Source organism: Ceratotherium simum, chromosome 7, assembly GCF_057802395.1.
Source record: "Ceratotherium simum simum isolate JZ-2026a chromosome 7, ASM5780239v1, whole genome shotgun sequence".
NCBI lineage: Eukaryota > Metazoa > Chordata > Mammalia > Perissodactyla > Rhinocerotidae > Ceratotherium > Ceratotherium simum.
The window spans coordinates 74,393,459-74,411,658 of record NC_141906.1 but is presented as its reverse complement, the minus strand read 5'-3'; the positions used below and the strand labels follow the sequence as shown (position 1 = coordinate 74,411,658).

Below are 18,200 nucleotides of genomic sequence, written 5' to 3'. Positions count from 1 at the left end.
GCACATCGAGGCGCCGCTTCTCCGTTCATCCTGAGGCCGAGTCCCACATATAGCAGCTAGAAGGATGTGCAGCTACGACACACAACTATCCACTGGAGCTTTGGGGGGAAAAATAAAAAAAAATAAATAAATAAATAAAAAAATATTAACATATTCTATTTATGCATTACATATTTTAATTACATTTCATGTTATTTTCATTCTTATATACAATGCTAAATTCAAATGTTAAACTCTAGAGAGAACAACATAGAGTTGTCTATGGCAAAATACAAATATTTGAAAGAATGGATAAACTGCTAGTAACTCCTAATTTTTATTCTCCCTTTCTTCCTAAATGATAAATGCCCTGAATCTTAGTCTTGCACGTAGTTGTGGAGATAACCATGGTATTTCTCACCCCCTCTTACAGCTAGGCTTGGCCATATGACTAAGTCCTTACCAAAGGGAAAGAGGTGGAGGTGAGGTCTGTCCATTCCAAGTAGTGTTATTCAAGTTCAGAGACATTTCTTTCTCCTTCCCCATTTTTCTTTCTGATGGGTGGGTGGTGGAGATGAAGGGTGGAATGGAACCATTATCTGAAACCAAAAATTGGAAGCTATGTGTTGTAATCACAGAGCAATAATTTAAAAGAAGCTCTTGTACCTGATGAGCCACTGCACCAGCCCTGAGTCATCTGGTTTAAGGCACCATGGTGCATGTGTACATGTGACACACAGAAAACCTAATTGTAACTAAAACAGAAGTTAGAAAATGATTCTGCCTAAAGTTCACTATCAGAACACATTGATGTTCCTTGAAAATACTAATTGTATGTGAGGAACTGTTTTCTTTTAGAAATTAATATATGCTTGTACCAAAGTTAATGAAAGACAAACTCTGTTTGAGAACATTATCCAAGCTTATCTTAGTGCCTAGAGTTATAATACATTTACCTTATCATGCTCTTTTCAATTATTAAAACATTTGATAACATATATCTATTGACTGAAATAAAGAGTCTATGTAAAGGTTAAATGAAGGAGTTTATGTGATAGTGAAGATCAATAGCTCGAGTGCCAGCAAATAGTCCAACAGAGTATTCTGAGAACCTGCTCCAAGGTCTACGGATCTGATGCCGTTGATATACCCTTTAATAAAGCAGTGTCCATGCAGGAAAGGGCTTACACATCCAATAGTCATCTGCTTCAAGGATAACAAGAACTTTTGCTTATACGTCAAACAAGGTGTGTAATGTTGGTGTTATCCATGCGTGGAGGGAGGCAAGGACCATGGTCATCAGTTTTTCCCTAAATTTCTAAGAAATGTGGCTGGGAAATGTGAGAGTCAGGTACCCATTATCTCTTCCTGTTGCTGATTCATCCTCCTCGTGTCTCCAGTCATGAGATGAAAGTTTGCAAGGTCATTTAGACACAGGCTTACGAGGCCTGCATGGCTGCTTCTCAGTACAGCATGGATTTTCTTGTTACTAACTTTAAGCCTATGCAGCTTGCTTGCTAGATTCACCTGTGAGAACAGGCAGAGGGGTCCCAGCTTCATTTACACATCCTTCTGTAATGGTACTTAATAAATTCTATATATATGTTGTTTTATTTTTTCTCGTTTGTTTTAGGTCTCCTTCCTTAAGGTCTTTTGTCTCTCTTTTTTGTAGTAGAGTTCCATCTCTACTTTGAAATCTATCTGATATCTATTCTAATATTTTAATAGCATGTCTCCGATCAGTTTTCAGATTCATTAGAGACAGTTAAGATATTTTTTTATGCTTCTTAACACTTTTTAACAGTTTAAACACACAAATAAGTGCTTGGAAACACAAAAAAATTTCCTAATCATTTATTGCTGTCACCTATCAATGTAAAAAATTTACTGTATTATATATTTAATGCTTAGAGTAGTATAATATAAGTTACACTACGAGTTCGAGGTCAAGAGGGCGACATAGATTCAGAACTCACTTCATCCCATTTACACACACAATCTATAGATAGCTATGAAACAACTTTCTCTGGAAAAAAAAAACTAGCTGAAAGACTCCTACACATTGGGTGAATGAGAAAAAACACACCTCAAAGTGGGTAGGAGAGACTGGGACATAACTTTGCATAAACCCCAACCCCAGCATGGCAACCCACAATTGGTAGGGAACTCAAACCCTCAAACCCTAAGCTTCTCCCTGAAAGGTAAAGGGCTTGAACTCCACATCCAGCACCCCAACTTTTAAGATCTGCACCTGAAAGATGAGCCCCCAAAACTTCTAACTTTGAAAGTCAAAGCTGCATTGATAAGACCCATAAGGCTCTAGGGAACTGAGAAAGAGTTCTTAAAGGGCTCACACTCACGGACTCGCCCAGCCTAGGGCCCAGTGCAGAGATAGCCGACTAAAAAGCCCAGACTATCTGCGAAAGAGGCTTAATTTCTTATCTTAAAGCATTGGACTGAGGGGCAGGCATCTAATTTAACTCGCCTCAGAGGCCTATTGAAATATTCTCCAGGGCCAGTGGCCAGTGGGCGCCATATTTACTCTCTCCCTCTGCCTCTCTCCAGCTTGTAAGTATCTCGCAGAGAGGAGCTTATACCTCATCTGGTGCCCCAATCTTTGTGGCTGTTACCCAGGGGACATAGAGATGTCCCTGCTCTGGTGATCATCCAGGCTTAGTCTTGCAGGTCCTATAGGACTCTAACCAACCAAGAAATGGTTCTTAACCCACTACCAACCACAGGGCTCTGTAAGAGGCAGCAGACTGAGGGGCCTAGTATTTCTGTGCAAGAGGCCTATTAGCTTATCTCATAGCTGAGGCCTGAGGGGCAGTATTCTAAATAAATATACACTAAGGGCCACCTGTAATCCTCTCCAGAGAGCTCAGAGAGCAGCTACTATCTTCCCGCCCCAATTCACCTTTGCCATACTCCAGAGCACCAGTATCTCCCAAAGGGGAGCTTTTAGACTGTTTGGTGCCCCAGTTTTTACATCTGGTGCTCTGAGTTTTGTGGCTGCTGCCCAGTGGCACCCCTTGATAGCTTGGCTCTGGTGTCAAATAGGGCTTGCATTCCTGCATCTCATAGGACTGTAACAAGTAGAAAGACAGTTCCTGGCTGGCTGCCACCCCCAGGATGCAGTATAGACAGAAGACTGAAACACACCCCTGATATTTCTGCAAAAGAGGCCTATTTGCTTGTCCTGGTGCTTCAGACTGAGGGTCAAGCTTCTGGTTTGGCACACATCCAGGAGCACACTGAGGGGGATCTCTAGGGACAAAGACTGATGGACACCATCTTTGCACTCTCCTTTTGCCTTACTCCAGGTCTTAGAAAGGAGCTTCTGTCCTTGTCTGGCACCCAGTTTTTGTGGATGCCACCCAAGGGACACATTTAGGTCACCTGTCTTTGGTGGTCAGCTGGAATCATGCTTATGGGTCCCAAAGGACTGTAACCAATGGAGAAATTGTTCTTAAATGGCTACCACCTCCATGGCATAGCAGAGAGGCAACATAATAAGGCGTCCAGTCTTTTTGTGAAAGAAGTCTATTAGCTTATCTGTATAACTTCAGCCTCAGGGGCAGGCTTCTAATTAAACACACAGGTAAAGGCTGACTGTAATCCTTTCTGGAGACCTTGTGTGGGCGGGTGTTATCTTTATGTTCTCCCTCTGCTTTGCTCCAGAACACCAGTATATCCTGGAGGGGAGCTTGTACAAATGTCTGGTGCCCTGCTTTTAGGCCTAGTGTCTTGGTTTTTGTGGGTGCCACCCAGGGATTCCCTTTGATCACCTGACTCTGGTTTCCACTGGAGCTTGTGTTCCTGAGTCCCATAGAACTATAACAATCAGAGACACATTACTTAGCTAGCTACCAACCCAACGATGCAGCACAAACTGCAGACTGAAACATTCCCCCAGTCTTTCTGTGGAAGAGGACTATTTGCTTGTCTTGGTGCTTTAAGCCTGAGGGGCAGGCTTCTGGTTTGGCACACATCTAGAGGCTTACTGAAGTGCTCTCCAGAAGTAGCGTCTGGTGGACACCATCTTTGTGCTCTCCCTCTGCCTTACTCCAGGTCACCAGTATCTCCTGAAGAAGAGCTTGCACACTAGTCTGGTTCCTTGATTTTTGCTGCTGATGCTCAGGGGACACCTGTAGATCACCTGGCTCTGGTGGCCAGTGGGACTTACACTTGGGGTCCCACAGGACTATATACATTAGCATAATTAAAAGCTGCTACTGGAGGGTCTAACTTTCAATCAGCCTGAATCAGAGTCTTGATGGAGATCCTCCCCTTAGGGACACTGACAGGTCTTAGCACATTCTCAAATACTGGATGCCACTAAAAATAAAGTAGCTTGCTGGGACAATCACAAAGGTATGAGAGACAACAAAGAGCTCAGGCAGGGCTGTACAATAAGTTTCATTTCCTACATGTAGCCACTCCTTCAAGATGGGGAGAGGTGGCTATTTTATTTAAGGCCTAGAAACCAACACAGAGTCAAAGACAATGAAGAAACAAAGAAATATGTTCCAAATAAAAGAACAAGATAAAAACTTAGAAAATGACCCTGATGAAACAGAAATAAGTGATTTACCTGATAAAGAGTTCATAATAATGGTGATCAAGATGTTCAGTGAGATACAAAGAATGGATGAACAAAGTGAGAACTTTTTTAAAAAGATTGAAAATATTAAACTGTACCAAATAGAAGTCACAAAGCTGAAGAATGCAATTCCTGAACTGAAAAATACACTCGAGTGGTTCAACTGTAGACTAGATAAAGCAGAAGAAAGTATCGGTAAACTCAACCACAGACCAGTGAAACTCACCCAATCAGAGAAGCAAAAAGAACAAAAAATGGTGAAGATAGCTTAAGGGACTTATGGGACAACATCAAGAGGACCAACCTTCACATTATAGGGATCCCAGAAGGAGAAGAGGGAGAGAAAGCGGCAGAAAACTTATTTGAAGAAAGAATGTCTGAAAACTTCCCTAATCTGGGGAAGGAAACAGACATCCAGATCCAGGAAGTCCAGAGAGAGCTCCAAATAAGATGAAGACAAAAGGACCTATACTAAGACACATATGATTAGAGTGTCAAATGTTAAAGACAAGGAGAGAATCTTAAAAGCAGCAAGTGATAAAACCCTATAAGACTTCCCAGCGAGCAAGGGAACTCCCATAAGACTATCAGCATATTTTTAAGCAGAAATTTTGCAGACCAGAAGGGAGTGGCATGATGTATACAAAGGGCTGAAAGAAAAAAAAAATACTTCCAACTAAGAATATTCTACCCAATAAAGTTGTTCTTCAGAATTGAAGGAGAGATAGTTTTCCAGACAAGTAAAAGCTAAAGGAGTTTATCACCACTAAACTGGGCTTATGAGAAATATTAAAGGGATATATCTAAGCTGAAACAAAAGGGCACTGATCAGTAATAGAAATGTAAATAAATTATAAATCTCACTGAAAAGGATAAAAACATAGTAAAATTCAGAATAATCTAATTTGTAAATTTGGTGGGTTAATCACATATAAAGCTAGTATGAAGGTTAAAACACAAAGTAAAAATAACTATAAAATAATTTGTTACAGTTACACAAGATAAAAAGACGTAAATTGTGATATCATTTTTGAATTCACAGCATGATATCACCTGTGTAAATACAGGCATGGAAAAAATGTAAATCTTTAGAGTGAGTTTAAACTTAAGTTATTATCAACTTAAAATAGATTGTTATAAATATATGACGTTTTATGTAAGCCTAATGATAGCCACTAAAAAAAAACCTATAGTAGATACATAAAAAACAAATAGAAAGAATCTAAGCACATCACTACAGAAAATCATCAAATCACAAAGGAAAAGAGCAAGAGAAAAAGAAGGAAACAGGGGAAGTACAAAACAGCCAGAAAACAGTGAACAAAATTTCAGTAAGTATATACCCATCAATAATTACTTTAAGTGTAAAAGGACCAAATTCTCCAATTGAGAGACACTAAGTGGCTGAATAGATTAGAAAAACAAATAAAGCAAGACCTACATATATGATGCCTATAAGAGACTCATTTCAGGTGTAAGGGCACACACAGGCTGAAAGTTAAGGAATGAGAAAAAGATATTCTATGCAAATAGAAACCAAAAGAAAGCTAGGGTAGCTATGCTTATATCAGAGAAAATAGCCTTTAAGACAAAGGCTGTAATAAGAGACAAAGAAAGTAATCACATAATGATAAAAGGGACAATCCAACAAGAGGATATAACAACTAACATCATACTCAACAGTGAAAAGCAGAGAGCTTTTCCTCTGAGATCATGAATAAGACAAAGATACCTACTCTCACCGCATTTATTCAACGTAGTATTGGAAGTCCTAGCAAGAGCAATTAGGCAGGAAAAAGAAATAAAACGCATCCAAATTGGAAAGGAAGAAGTAAAACTCACTATTTGCACATGATATATATAGAAAACCCTAAAGACTCCATCAAAATAATGTTAGAATTAAAAAACCAAGTAAAGTTGCAGGGCACAAAATCAATACACAAAAATTTGTTGCATTTATGTACATTAATAGTGAACTATCATAAGGAGAAATTAAGAAAATAATCCTACTTACAATTACAACAAAAAGAATAAAATATCTAGGAATAAATTTAACCAAAGAGGTTAAAGTCCTATATATTGGAAACTATAAGACATTAATGAAAGAAATTGAAGAAGAAAGAAATAAATGGAAATATATCCCATGGTCATGGATAAGAATAATTACTGTTGTTAAAATGTCCATACTAGCCAAAGCAATGTACACATTCAATGCAACCTATCAAAATTTCAATGGCATTTTCACAGAAATAAAATAAACAATCCTAAATTTGCAGGGAACCACAAAAGACCCCACTAACCAGAGCAATCTTGAGAAGGAATAACAAAGCCAGAGGCATCACACTTCCTGATTTCAAATTATATTTCAAAGCTATAGTAATCAAAACAGCATGGTAATGGCATAAAAACAGACACATAGATCAATGGAATAGATTAGAGAACCCATAAATAAACTCATGCATATGTGGTTAATAACTTTACGACAAGGAAATGAGCCAAGAATATACAATGGAGAAAGGACAGCCTCTTCTATAAACTGTGTTGAGAAACCTGGACAGCTACGTGCATAAGACCACTGTTTTACACCATACACACAAGCTAACTCAAAATGGATTAAAAACTTGGACATAAGTCCTGAAGTCATAAAACTCCTAGAAAAAACATAGGCAGTAAGCTCCTTGACATTGTTCTTGGTGATGATTTTTTGGACTTGACACCAAAGGCAAAGGCACCTTACTAAATGGAAGAAAACATTTCAGATCATATATCTGATAAGGGGTTAATATCTAAAATATATAAAGAACACATACAACTCAATAGCAAAAAAATAGTCTTATTAAAAAATGAGCAATGGATCTGAATAGGCATTTTTCCAACAAAGACATGGAAATGGCCAAGTACATGAAAAGACGCTCAACATCACTCATCATCAGGGAATGCAGATCAAAATCACAATGAGATACCCCTTCACACCTGTTAGAATGGTTATTATGAAAAAGACAACAAATAAGTATTGGAAAATGTGTGGAGAAAAGGGAACCTCGTGCACTCTTGGGGAAAAAAAAAAACGATTAAAGTTTCCCTTTATCTCTATTGGTTTCCCAAGTGTTTAATATTGTCACTTAACTTTGAAAGATTTCTCCTGTTAGATTATGGGCTGGAAATGAGGATGTGACTGATATGATTAGAGCTCCAGAGAGTTTCACGCTCAGCCATTTCAAAAATTCAAAATTTCAGGACATGTTGAAGACACAGAATAAGAAAATTTTCTAAAGTGTTTTCTTTCCATGGGGAAAGAATATAAAATTAGAGAAAATAATTTTGTATTATATGTTGCAGCTTGAATTTTTTCCCCTCCAAAATATGTTGAAGTCTTCACCATCAATATCTGTGAATGTGATCTTATTTTGAAGTAGAATCTTTGTCGATGTAATCAATTTTAGATGAGGTCCGTAGGGTGGGTCTTAATCCAATATGAATTGCATCCTTACAAAAAAGAGGGAAATTTGGACACAGAGACACACAGGGAGAATACCATGTGAAGACAGAGGCAGAGATTGGAATAATGCATCTACAAGCCAAGGAATGCCAAGGATTGCTGGCCGTCACCAGAAGCGAGGAAAGAACTATAAAACAGATTCTTTCTTAGAGCTTTCAGAAAGAACCAACAATGCTGAGACCTTGATTTCAGACTTCTAGCTTTGAGAACTGAGACAATAAATTGGTTGTTTAAAGCCATCCAGTTTGTGGTAGTTTGTTAGGACAGCCTTGGGAAACTAATACACCATGTAATCTTTCAAAGATTGTTTTCATTGACCTCTTCTGACTGTATTTAAATATTAAAATAAATTTATAAAGTGGTAATAAGAAAGCATCTGATAGATATTGCTGTAAACTCATGAAGAGTTCCTAACAATTCTAATAAGGAGAGATGATTTTTTTTTCCTTCTAAAAGTAAAGAAATGTTGAGGAACAATGGAAATTTGTTGTTATAGAGAGTATTTTGGTCCTATGTAATGACTAAATTGCTTTGTTTGGAAATCAAAATTATATTTAAGTTTTTATTCAAAATATTAAATGTTATATCAATTTGAGACAATAATTGCAATAAATTTCTTTAACTGAACTCAGTTTGAAATGCTTTAAATCATTGTTAGACGTAGAGTTTTAATTTTTTTTTTATTTTAAAGAAATATTTACTAATTTGGGTCAAAATGGAATTAAGGAAAATCCGATATTGGAGCGTAGTATTGAGGTGCGCTCTGGGCAAAGGGGCTCAATTTTGCTAGCCCTTCATAAGGAGTATACATACTCTTTCCCACAAAGGCTGCCGAGGGGGGCAGGAAGATGCAGCATTTATAGTCTTCCATATCATTAGATACAGATTACCCAAAGGCAAGAACTCTCTGGGCTGACTTGTACATAGGTCAAGTGGACACCTGAAGTCATGGAGAAGGCTCCAGAGTTAAACTGCAAGATCATGGTGCAGATTTGAAGGGAACCGCCCCTAATGCAAGCTGAGTTTCAGCTTGCATAGAACTAAATAATGTGTCTGCTGCTGAAATGAGAGGTGGTCTGAGAGAATGTGACATGGGAAACCAGAGGTGTCTGGTACAATCATCAATGAGTATTTGAGTGTATATGCTCTGCCCTACTGGAGCTTATATTCACTAAAGCAAGAGCAAGGAAATGAATAAGCATTCGAAGTATCATATAATTATCATAAGCACTACCAGCTAAGAAGAAAAAAGGCTAGTTTTTCTGAGAGAGAATAGAGAGTTGACATGAAAAGTAATTTATGTGAAGTTTCACAGATAAGTTTTCTGAGGAAATAACTTTAAGGCCTTATAGCCTTTAGAGATGTATTTTTCTAAGTCAGACTCGGGCAAATTTTTCACTGATTATCCTAAAGTACACTGGTAATAGTAAATAAGCCAACAGGTTGGTTTATCTTAGAGAAATCTTTTAACTCAGTTTAAGGTGGAAGAAATGGATTGACATCAGGGTCTTCTTAGGCTCAGATTAATAAAGCCCATGACTGAGATCTTGCTCAGGCAAGGAGGCTTAAGCCTACTTGGTACGCTCAATTGAATATGTGATGACTCAGTTTTAGAGTTCCCAGGGGATAGTACTATAGAGCTATGGCTCATTCACCTACCTTCCCTCCAGCTAAAGACCTGGGCAAATTACAGTTTGGAAAACCAGGAGTCTGGAAGTAACATATATAGATAAATTAGGCTGCATAAAATGCATCTGACCAAATAACTCAGCCCCTTTAAAAAGACACAAATAAAATATTCCCTCTGGCTGCAGCAATATAGCTTACTGTATTTACCTCTTTCATGCTCTCTCTCTCTTTTTATCAATTTTGTTGAAGTATATTTTACATGTAATAAAATTCACTCAATATCTGCATAGTAAAGAATTTTCTCAACGCCGGCATAGGTGAAGTTATTTTTTGCCCAGAGTATAGAAAACCATGGTGGTCTACACTAAGTTGTTTGGGTTCTAGATATCATTCTACCATCATATTTGATATGTTGATGCATCAGATATCAAATATAGTTATTATTTTTAAACCCCCATTGCTGCATGCCTTGTAACAAAAAAAAATGTCGTGTTCAGAGACCCCTTAGTTGTTGACAAGATTTAATGACTTAATAAATCAGGTATTCACAAGATATTACACCTGTACTGGGGTTTGACACAGAAGGAGCTCAGGACTAATACTCCTAAACTTTTGTACAGAAATAAGTCAAGCCGTCACCAAAGAGCTTGCAGATCTTTGGAGGATTCTCCAAACATAAACTTAATTGATTTGAACAACAACAAAAGTATCTGTAGCTAACTTAGAAATTAATGTATGAACTTGTATGTGATACCTACAGTTTTCCTATAAACACTTTATAAGAAGAAATAATTAAAAAGAAAATTATCAAGGACCTTGTAGGTGGCAGCAATTGTACTACATTCTGCAGATACAGCAGTGAAATACATGTATAGGGGGCTACCTTCATGGAGATTACAGTCCATCACAGATTTGGACAATAAGCAAGCAAGTACAAACTAGAAAAATAAATGACAAGTCAGGGGTATTTTGGATTGAGCACAATCACAACACATGATGGTCTTTAGTTCAGATTCTAAGTTCTGATTAGGTTTCTGAAGTAAGAAGAAATAAAACAGATAAATAAAGTACATGGAGAATTAGGACAGAAAAAAGATTTTTCCAGGCTAGAGTTATACAAAAATCTAGAAATTATAGTCATCATATTGCTATGATTTATGTTGTTTCTTGACTGATTAGAATAAAGGAGGTAGGTAATCACTGTTGGAAGATGGTATTTTCATTATGGTTGAGGTTGTGTTTTATCAATTATATGGAAGACAAGAGGAGGAAGTGATACTGATGGCATTACTGGGTCCATGTATCCAGGTCATTCTTAGTATTTCTTCTAAACTGTATCTCAATGATACTTGTAACAGAAAAAAAGAGAGAGAATGACTATTAAACACACCATGGATACAAGAAATAATATCAGTAGAATCCCATGAAATGAAGGAAAATGTTGACAGACGGACTAAAATAAAACATATCAATTCATACAATGTAATAGTTGATAACTCGTATCTAACAAATTATTCCCATATTATTTCTGATCAGTAGAATATTCTTCCTTTTAGCATTTTCTGCAGAGCAACATTGACATCTTTATTCCTCAGGCTATAGATCAGGGGGTTCAGCATGGGCACAACAATAGTATAAAACACAGAGGACATTTTTCCTTGGTCCATGGAGCTAACTGATGATGGCTGCAGGTACATGAATGCAGCAGATCCAAAAAAGACCACAACCGCCAACATGTGGGAACTGCAAGTGCTGAAGGTTTTTGACCTGCCCTCAGTAGAGCGAATGCGGAGGATGGTGGCAATGATGAAGATGTAGGAGCTAAGGATGGTCAGGCAAGGAGCAAAGATGTTAAATGTACCAACACATAGAATCAGTAATTCGTTGACATAGGTACTAGAGCAGGAGAGCTTTAGGAGGGGAAGAAGATCACAGAAATAATGGTTGATCACATCAAATTTGCAGAAATGAATCCTAAACATGCAGCCTGTATGAGTAAGTGCACAAATCAGGCCTATAATATACACTCCCCAAATGAGGGAGAAACAGGCCTGATGGGACATGATGACATTATAAAGCAAGGGGCTACAGATGGCAACATAGCGGTCATATGCCATTGCAGCTAACATGTAACATTCTGAGATAGCAAACACGAGGAAGAAATAGAGCTGAGTCATGCATTCAGGGTAGGAGATGATGTTCTTCTCTGTCACAAAGTTCACCAGCATTTTGGGGGTAATGACCGTGGAATGGCAGAGATCAATGAAGGACAAGCTGCTGAGGAAATAGTACATGGGGGTGTGCAGGGGAGAACTGAGCCCAATCAGTGTGATCATGCCCAGGTTCCCTGCCACTGTGACCACATAGATTCCCAGGAAGAGGAGGAAGAGGGGCAGCTGGAGTTCTGGCTGTTCTGTTAGCCCAGCGAGGATGAACTCAGTCACTGTGGAATGATTTCCTGCTGCCATTTTCCTCTGGGGAGTTTCTGAATGGGAGAGAGAAAGGCACAGTTTTTGGAGACATTTTCTTGTCATTCTTTACTTCGTAAAAGATGTCATATAAAAAATTACTGGCTTATATCCCCTTGGTTCTTGTATAATAATTTTAACTATAGATAAATTTACCTAATAAGCATTTATCTTCAATAGTTTTATACCTTAATATCAAATATATAAAATTATTTCATATGAAAATATTTCAGCCATATTGATGATCATTTTATATTTTTGGAGTAGCTACCTCCTATTCTGAACATTTCAATTTTTTTAGCCAATTTTTCCTAAAGTAAGGTTCACACATGTAAAAACTTAGAGGACATATTGATTATGAGAGAAGCTAGCTGAGCAACAAAGTAGAGAGATTAAATCCTGTTTAAGTGCAGTATCCTTTACTAACCAGCAGCTAATTCCTCCAGGGGTGAAAAGAGGCACATTATTACTGGGTCTTTGGATTTATTTTTACAAAAATCATAAAATTTGAGTTTCTACATAAAACCTTCAAATTTTTAATATTATTATTGAAATAAAACTATACAAACAACATTCATTGGGCAGTTGTGCTAGCTGGATTGACGCTCTGTTAGCCAGTTTGTGGCCCCTGGAACAAATATTCTGCCTTCATTTGAGGGAAGAACTAGGAGCAGTAGCTAAGTGAGTAGGCCTTCAAGTCCAAGTGCCTCTGTTTATACGCTGACCCATCATTTGTTAGCTGATAACCTTGAACAAGTAAAATAACCTAATTATCTAGTTAGCATAGGTTAGTGCTCTGAAAATAATGATAACTATTGCTGTTGTTTTTGTTACTTACAACTTACAACATGCTATCATTTAGAAAATAATGGATAATTACACGCTTCAAAATACAGAAACAGTAATTACAACGTTTAAACTTTTCCTTTCACCTCTTTTATCGTTCATTGGTTAAAAGGGTATGCAAAACAGTTGTAAAATTAAGGGATATAGAATCATAAATGCAGTCCCCTTTTCTACTAAGCACTAAACAGATTATTTTATCATTATATACATCAAAGTAAAATTAAAAATGAATTCCACTTGAATAATATAAAAAATAAACAGAAAATCTAAAATATTCGACCTCACAGTTAAACAAAAATAAACTTGAATCTCAAATCTAAGCATAAAGGCTAAACCATTAAACTTCTGGAAAAAACATGAAAGAAAATCTTCAACACATTGGAATAGTCATAGGACACACACACAAATTATACAATGTTATAAATTATTTTTTATCAAATTAAAAACTATTCTTCTAAAGGAAGTATTAGAAAATGAAAAGCAAGCCACAAACTGTGGACTTTTATTCAATATATATAAATACTGACAAGACAATAATATGAAGACAATCTAGCAAATTAAAAAATAAAACTATTTGAATAGGTATATCACAGAAGAAGATAAAGGAATAGTTAATAAGCACATGAAAACACACTAAAATCATTCTTCATCAGGGAAATGAAAACTAAATTAAAACCATGACACACCACTACACATCTACATTGAAATGCCAAAAACTTACAATACCAAAGTGTTGAGAGGATATGGAGCAACTAAATCTCCCAGACACAGCTGGTGAGGAAGGGTGTAAAATTGTCCAACTATTTTGGAAAACTGTTTGGCAATTTCTAGAAAGTCAATCATACACCTACAATATAACCTAACAATTCTATTCCTCAGTGATGACCCATGAGAAATGTAGACATATGTCTATACAATGACTTGTACAAAAATGTACATGGAAACTCTGTTACAACCAAAAACGGGAAACAACCCAAATATTCAACCAATAAAAAGATAAATAAATTGTGGTATATACAAGGAGTGGAATACTGCTCACCAATAAAAAGTAATAAATCACAGATGCATACACCCACACAGATTAATCTTGAAAACATCAGGTTGAGTAAACCGGGCCAGACTTAAAGAGGGCACATTGTACAATTCCATTTATATAAAGTTCTAGAAAAGCAGAACTAACTTATAGTGATGGAAATGTGATCAGTGGCTGACTACAGTGGGACGTGGGAGAATGACTGGGAAAGGACATAAGAGAAACTTTTAGGATGATAAAAATGTGTCATATCATTGTCAAGGATTGTTGGTTTTGGTTTCACCAGTTCAGAGTGTATGCATTTGTCGAAACTCATGTAAGTGAATTTTATTCTTAGAATGGATATATTCATTTTTTATTTAATCTTGATAAAATTATATCTTAGTATAATCTTAATAAAATAAAATATATGATAAAATAAATTAATAATATTAATTTTAAAACAGAAAATCTAATAAAGAATCAGCAGGGATAAAGAAGATCTGAACAAGATTCATAAATTTGAATATATGTATATATATGTATAATCTTATGGCATGCAGCAACTAAATAACACATATTCTTTTTAAGGGCACATAGAACTCTTACAGAATTATTTATATCCTGGTTCATAACACAAGTTACAATACCTTACCAGATGTTTTCCCTGGTCTTTACATTTAAGACAGTAAAAACACCAATCTTAAAAGTTTTCTCCTAAAATATAGAAAAAGAGGCAACATTCAACAGTAAAAATAAAATATAATAACCTCTTAGAAAACTCAGATTAGATAATAAATTCTTAAAGCTGTTTGAAAAGCATGTAAAGCAAACAACAAACTTAGTAGCGAAACATGGAAAACTTTCTCCTGTAATGGGACGGAGACAAAGATACTTGCTTGATATCTCCATTCCTACTCATCATTTTACTGAATATTCTAGCAAATTCAATAAGGCATGCAAAAAAATAAAGTAATAAGGATTGAAAAGGAATTAATAAAACTTACGCATAGGTGACACGATTAAGTAGGTAGAAAAATCAAAGTAATAAAGACAAAAAGTCAGAAATTAATTAATAAATAAAAACTATAGATATAAGGTTGGATATTTAAAAATAATTTTAAAAGGTCATATTTGATTTTAGAATATGAAAACTTTCTGCATATCTGAAATAAATTTATTTTCTCTCTGTAATTTCTCTGTTCTCATGGTGTTTGTGCATATGTGCATGTGTGTGTGTTTGACTGGATTTAAATTGCTAATATTTAAATCGTCATAAGTGAGATTGATTTCTAATTTTTCTTTTTTGTAATGTTTTGGTCAGAATTTTGTTTCAAAACCTGCTGGCCTCAGAAGAGATATAGAAAATCTTCCCTCTCTTTCTACTGCTGGCGTAGTTTGTGTAAAACTACCTTAAAGTTTTGAAGTATTCACCAGTGAAATAGTCTAGACCCCTGGTGTTCTTCATGTTCAGGTTTTCAGTAACAAATTGAATTTCCTTAATAACTGTCAATTATTCAAATTTTTGTCTTTTGTTTCAATTTTCCTTAATTGAAATTTCAAGACATTCATCCATTTTGAAATTATCAGATGTTTTATATACTCTTCTCTTTTACCTTTCTATGTATATAGTGTCAATGCAAAAGAACCAATAACCATCCTATACATAAGAAAAATAAGATGAGTTTACTTGAGCCAGAGTGAGGATTATAACCCGGCAAGGCCTTAGAAGGTGTTCCAGAGAAGCATGGGTTTCTGTACAGTCTTATATCTTTTTAGAACGAAGAACATGCATTAAACACACCCAGGATACATTTTCATCAAAATTTCAAAAGGTATTCAGTTACAAATTGGCAGGTCAACATGACCCTGATGTCAGGAAAGGGACTAATCTGGGCATTACCAATAGGGTATTACCAATAGGGTGTAGGAGGGGAAGTATGCATTCTCATCTTAAGAGAGTGCATTCTTTACTTTAATGGTTAAGCAGATGTACAATGTATGTTTGATAGGCCATAAGTCAGGCTTTATAGTTCAAGCCGAATCAGCTTTGAACCCGAATAGTTACCCCATATACCTCAATATGTGAAAATCTCTTGTCAATAGGCTATGCAGTGCTTTCTATTTCTTCATTCCTAAAGTTAGTAATTTGTCATTCTTCTCTCTTTGTCTTGCCCACTCATGACGGAAGTTTGTTAATTATATTAATCAATTTAATAATAAACTTAGGTCATGTTGATTTTATGAGATTTGTGTTTTTTATTTAAAATAATCCTAATAACTTAATTGTTATAGTCTTTTTACATATTTGGGGGGAGGGTGGTTTCCTGTTTTCCTAAATTCTTGAAATGGAAGCTCAAACTATTGATCTTCAATCATACTTCTTTTCTAACATGTACACATAAGATATAAGTTTCCCTCCAGTTGCTGCTTTATCTGTATCTCACAAGTTTTAACATGTTAAATTAACACTATGATTCAGTTTAAAATATTTTATGATTTTTCTTTGATTTTTGTGTTCCGTGGAATATTTAGAAGAGTATTATTAACCTGTCAGAAAATTGCGATTTTTAAAAGTATCTTTTTCTAAATATCTGTCTTAAATTATTTGTGATCAATAAACATACTCTGAATTTTTTAATTCTTTGAAATCTATTGAAGTTTTTTTATCACACAACATTTTCTAAATTTTTGTAAATATTCCAAATGCGCCAGAAAAAATATATTGCCTATTTGTGCAGAGCTGTGTGGTCTATATACTTCAATAAGTGCAACTCATTAACTATACTTTTCATCTTTTATACTTACAATGATTTTTTTTTTTTTGGCCTGCTGTTTTAACAGCTATTGAAAGAATTACAAATATTAAAGTCTCCCACAAATTTTTGATTTGTCAATTTTTTCTTTATTTCATAAACATTTTTACTTTAAAAATTTGGGTGTATACTTTGGATCATATAGAGGTTTAGGATTCTGAGATCTTTCTTAGACTTGAATTCTATCTTTATGAAACGTTTCCCTAATATCTAGTAATGTATGATGCTTATAGTTTCTACACATGATATTAATATATCAAAATTTTTTTGGTTAGTGTTTTCATGATGTATCACTTTTAATCTTCCTCCTTTTGATCTTTCTGTGTTCTGATATTAAAAGGTATTATTTTGTAAGATGCAACAAGTACAAATAGAAGTTTTAAAAAATCATATTACTTAAAATAGCAATAATTTAGCATCAAATACCTAGAAATAAATGTAACAAAATATGTACAATGTCTATATACTGAAAACTATAAAATATTATTGAGAGAAATTTAAGAAAATCTTAATAAAAAGAGTTATGCCATGTTCATGGATTAGAAAACTCAATATTGTACAAATTTCAAGTCTGCCTAGATTCGTCTGTAGGTTCAATATAATCCAAATTAAAATTTCCCTAATATTTTTTGTGGATTGCCTTGAATTTCACATTGCAATTCATAGGGCCAAAAATAACCACAACAATCTTGAAGAAACACAAAGTTCTACAAATTACGTTATCAGATATCAATGGTGTTGGCATATTTTAAGACATTAAGACAATGTGATACCGGTGCAAGCATAAACCAGTAGAGCAAAATATAAAATCCAAACATATTCACACACGTATGCAGTTATTTGATTAATGGGAAATGTGATCTTGCTTTGCAGTGAGGGGAGCACTGTTTTAATGAATGGTACAAATCAACAGGATGTCCACATGAATCACTCCTTAAGCTTTTACTAGTCTTAGTCTTTTACCCCAGAGACAACATAATTTCTGAATAATAGCTCTGATACATAAACACTTTTTGTTTCCAGTTCCTCTGAGGGTTGCCTTCACATCTTGAAATAATTTGTTCATATTGCTATTACTAGAATTATAAATTTTTTTTTTGAGGAAGATTAGCCCTGAGCTAACATCTGTTACCAATCCTCCTCTTTTTTGCTGAGAAAGATTGGCCCTGGGCTAACATCCGTGCCCATATTTCTCTATTTTATATTGGATGCCGCCACACCATGGCCTGATAGGCGATGCATAGGTTTGCGCCTGGGATCTGAACCTGCAAACCCGGGGCCATTGAAGCAGAGTGAGAGAACTTAATCCCTATGCCACATAGCCCCTAGAACTACAATCTTTGAACAT

General features: G+C 35.6%; 1 protein-coding gene across 1 annotated transcript; it reads right to left on the bottom strand.

Moving 5' to 3' along the window:
- Nucleotides 1–11,242: 11,242 nt before the first annotated feature.
- LOC101400232 (olfactory receptor 8G1-like) lies at nt 11,243–17,960 on the bottom strand. Its single transcript, XM_087434090.1, has 2 exons — nt 17,902–17,960; nt 11,243–12,209 (listed from the first exon to the last, which is right to left on the bottom strand). Exons 1-2 carry the CDS (start codon nt 17,916–17,918, stop codon nt 11,243–11,245), a joined length of 984 nt encoding a protein of 327 aa, XP_087290216.1. The 5' UTR covers nt 17,919–17,960.
- Nucleotides 17,961–18,200: the final 240 nt, after the last annotated feature.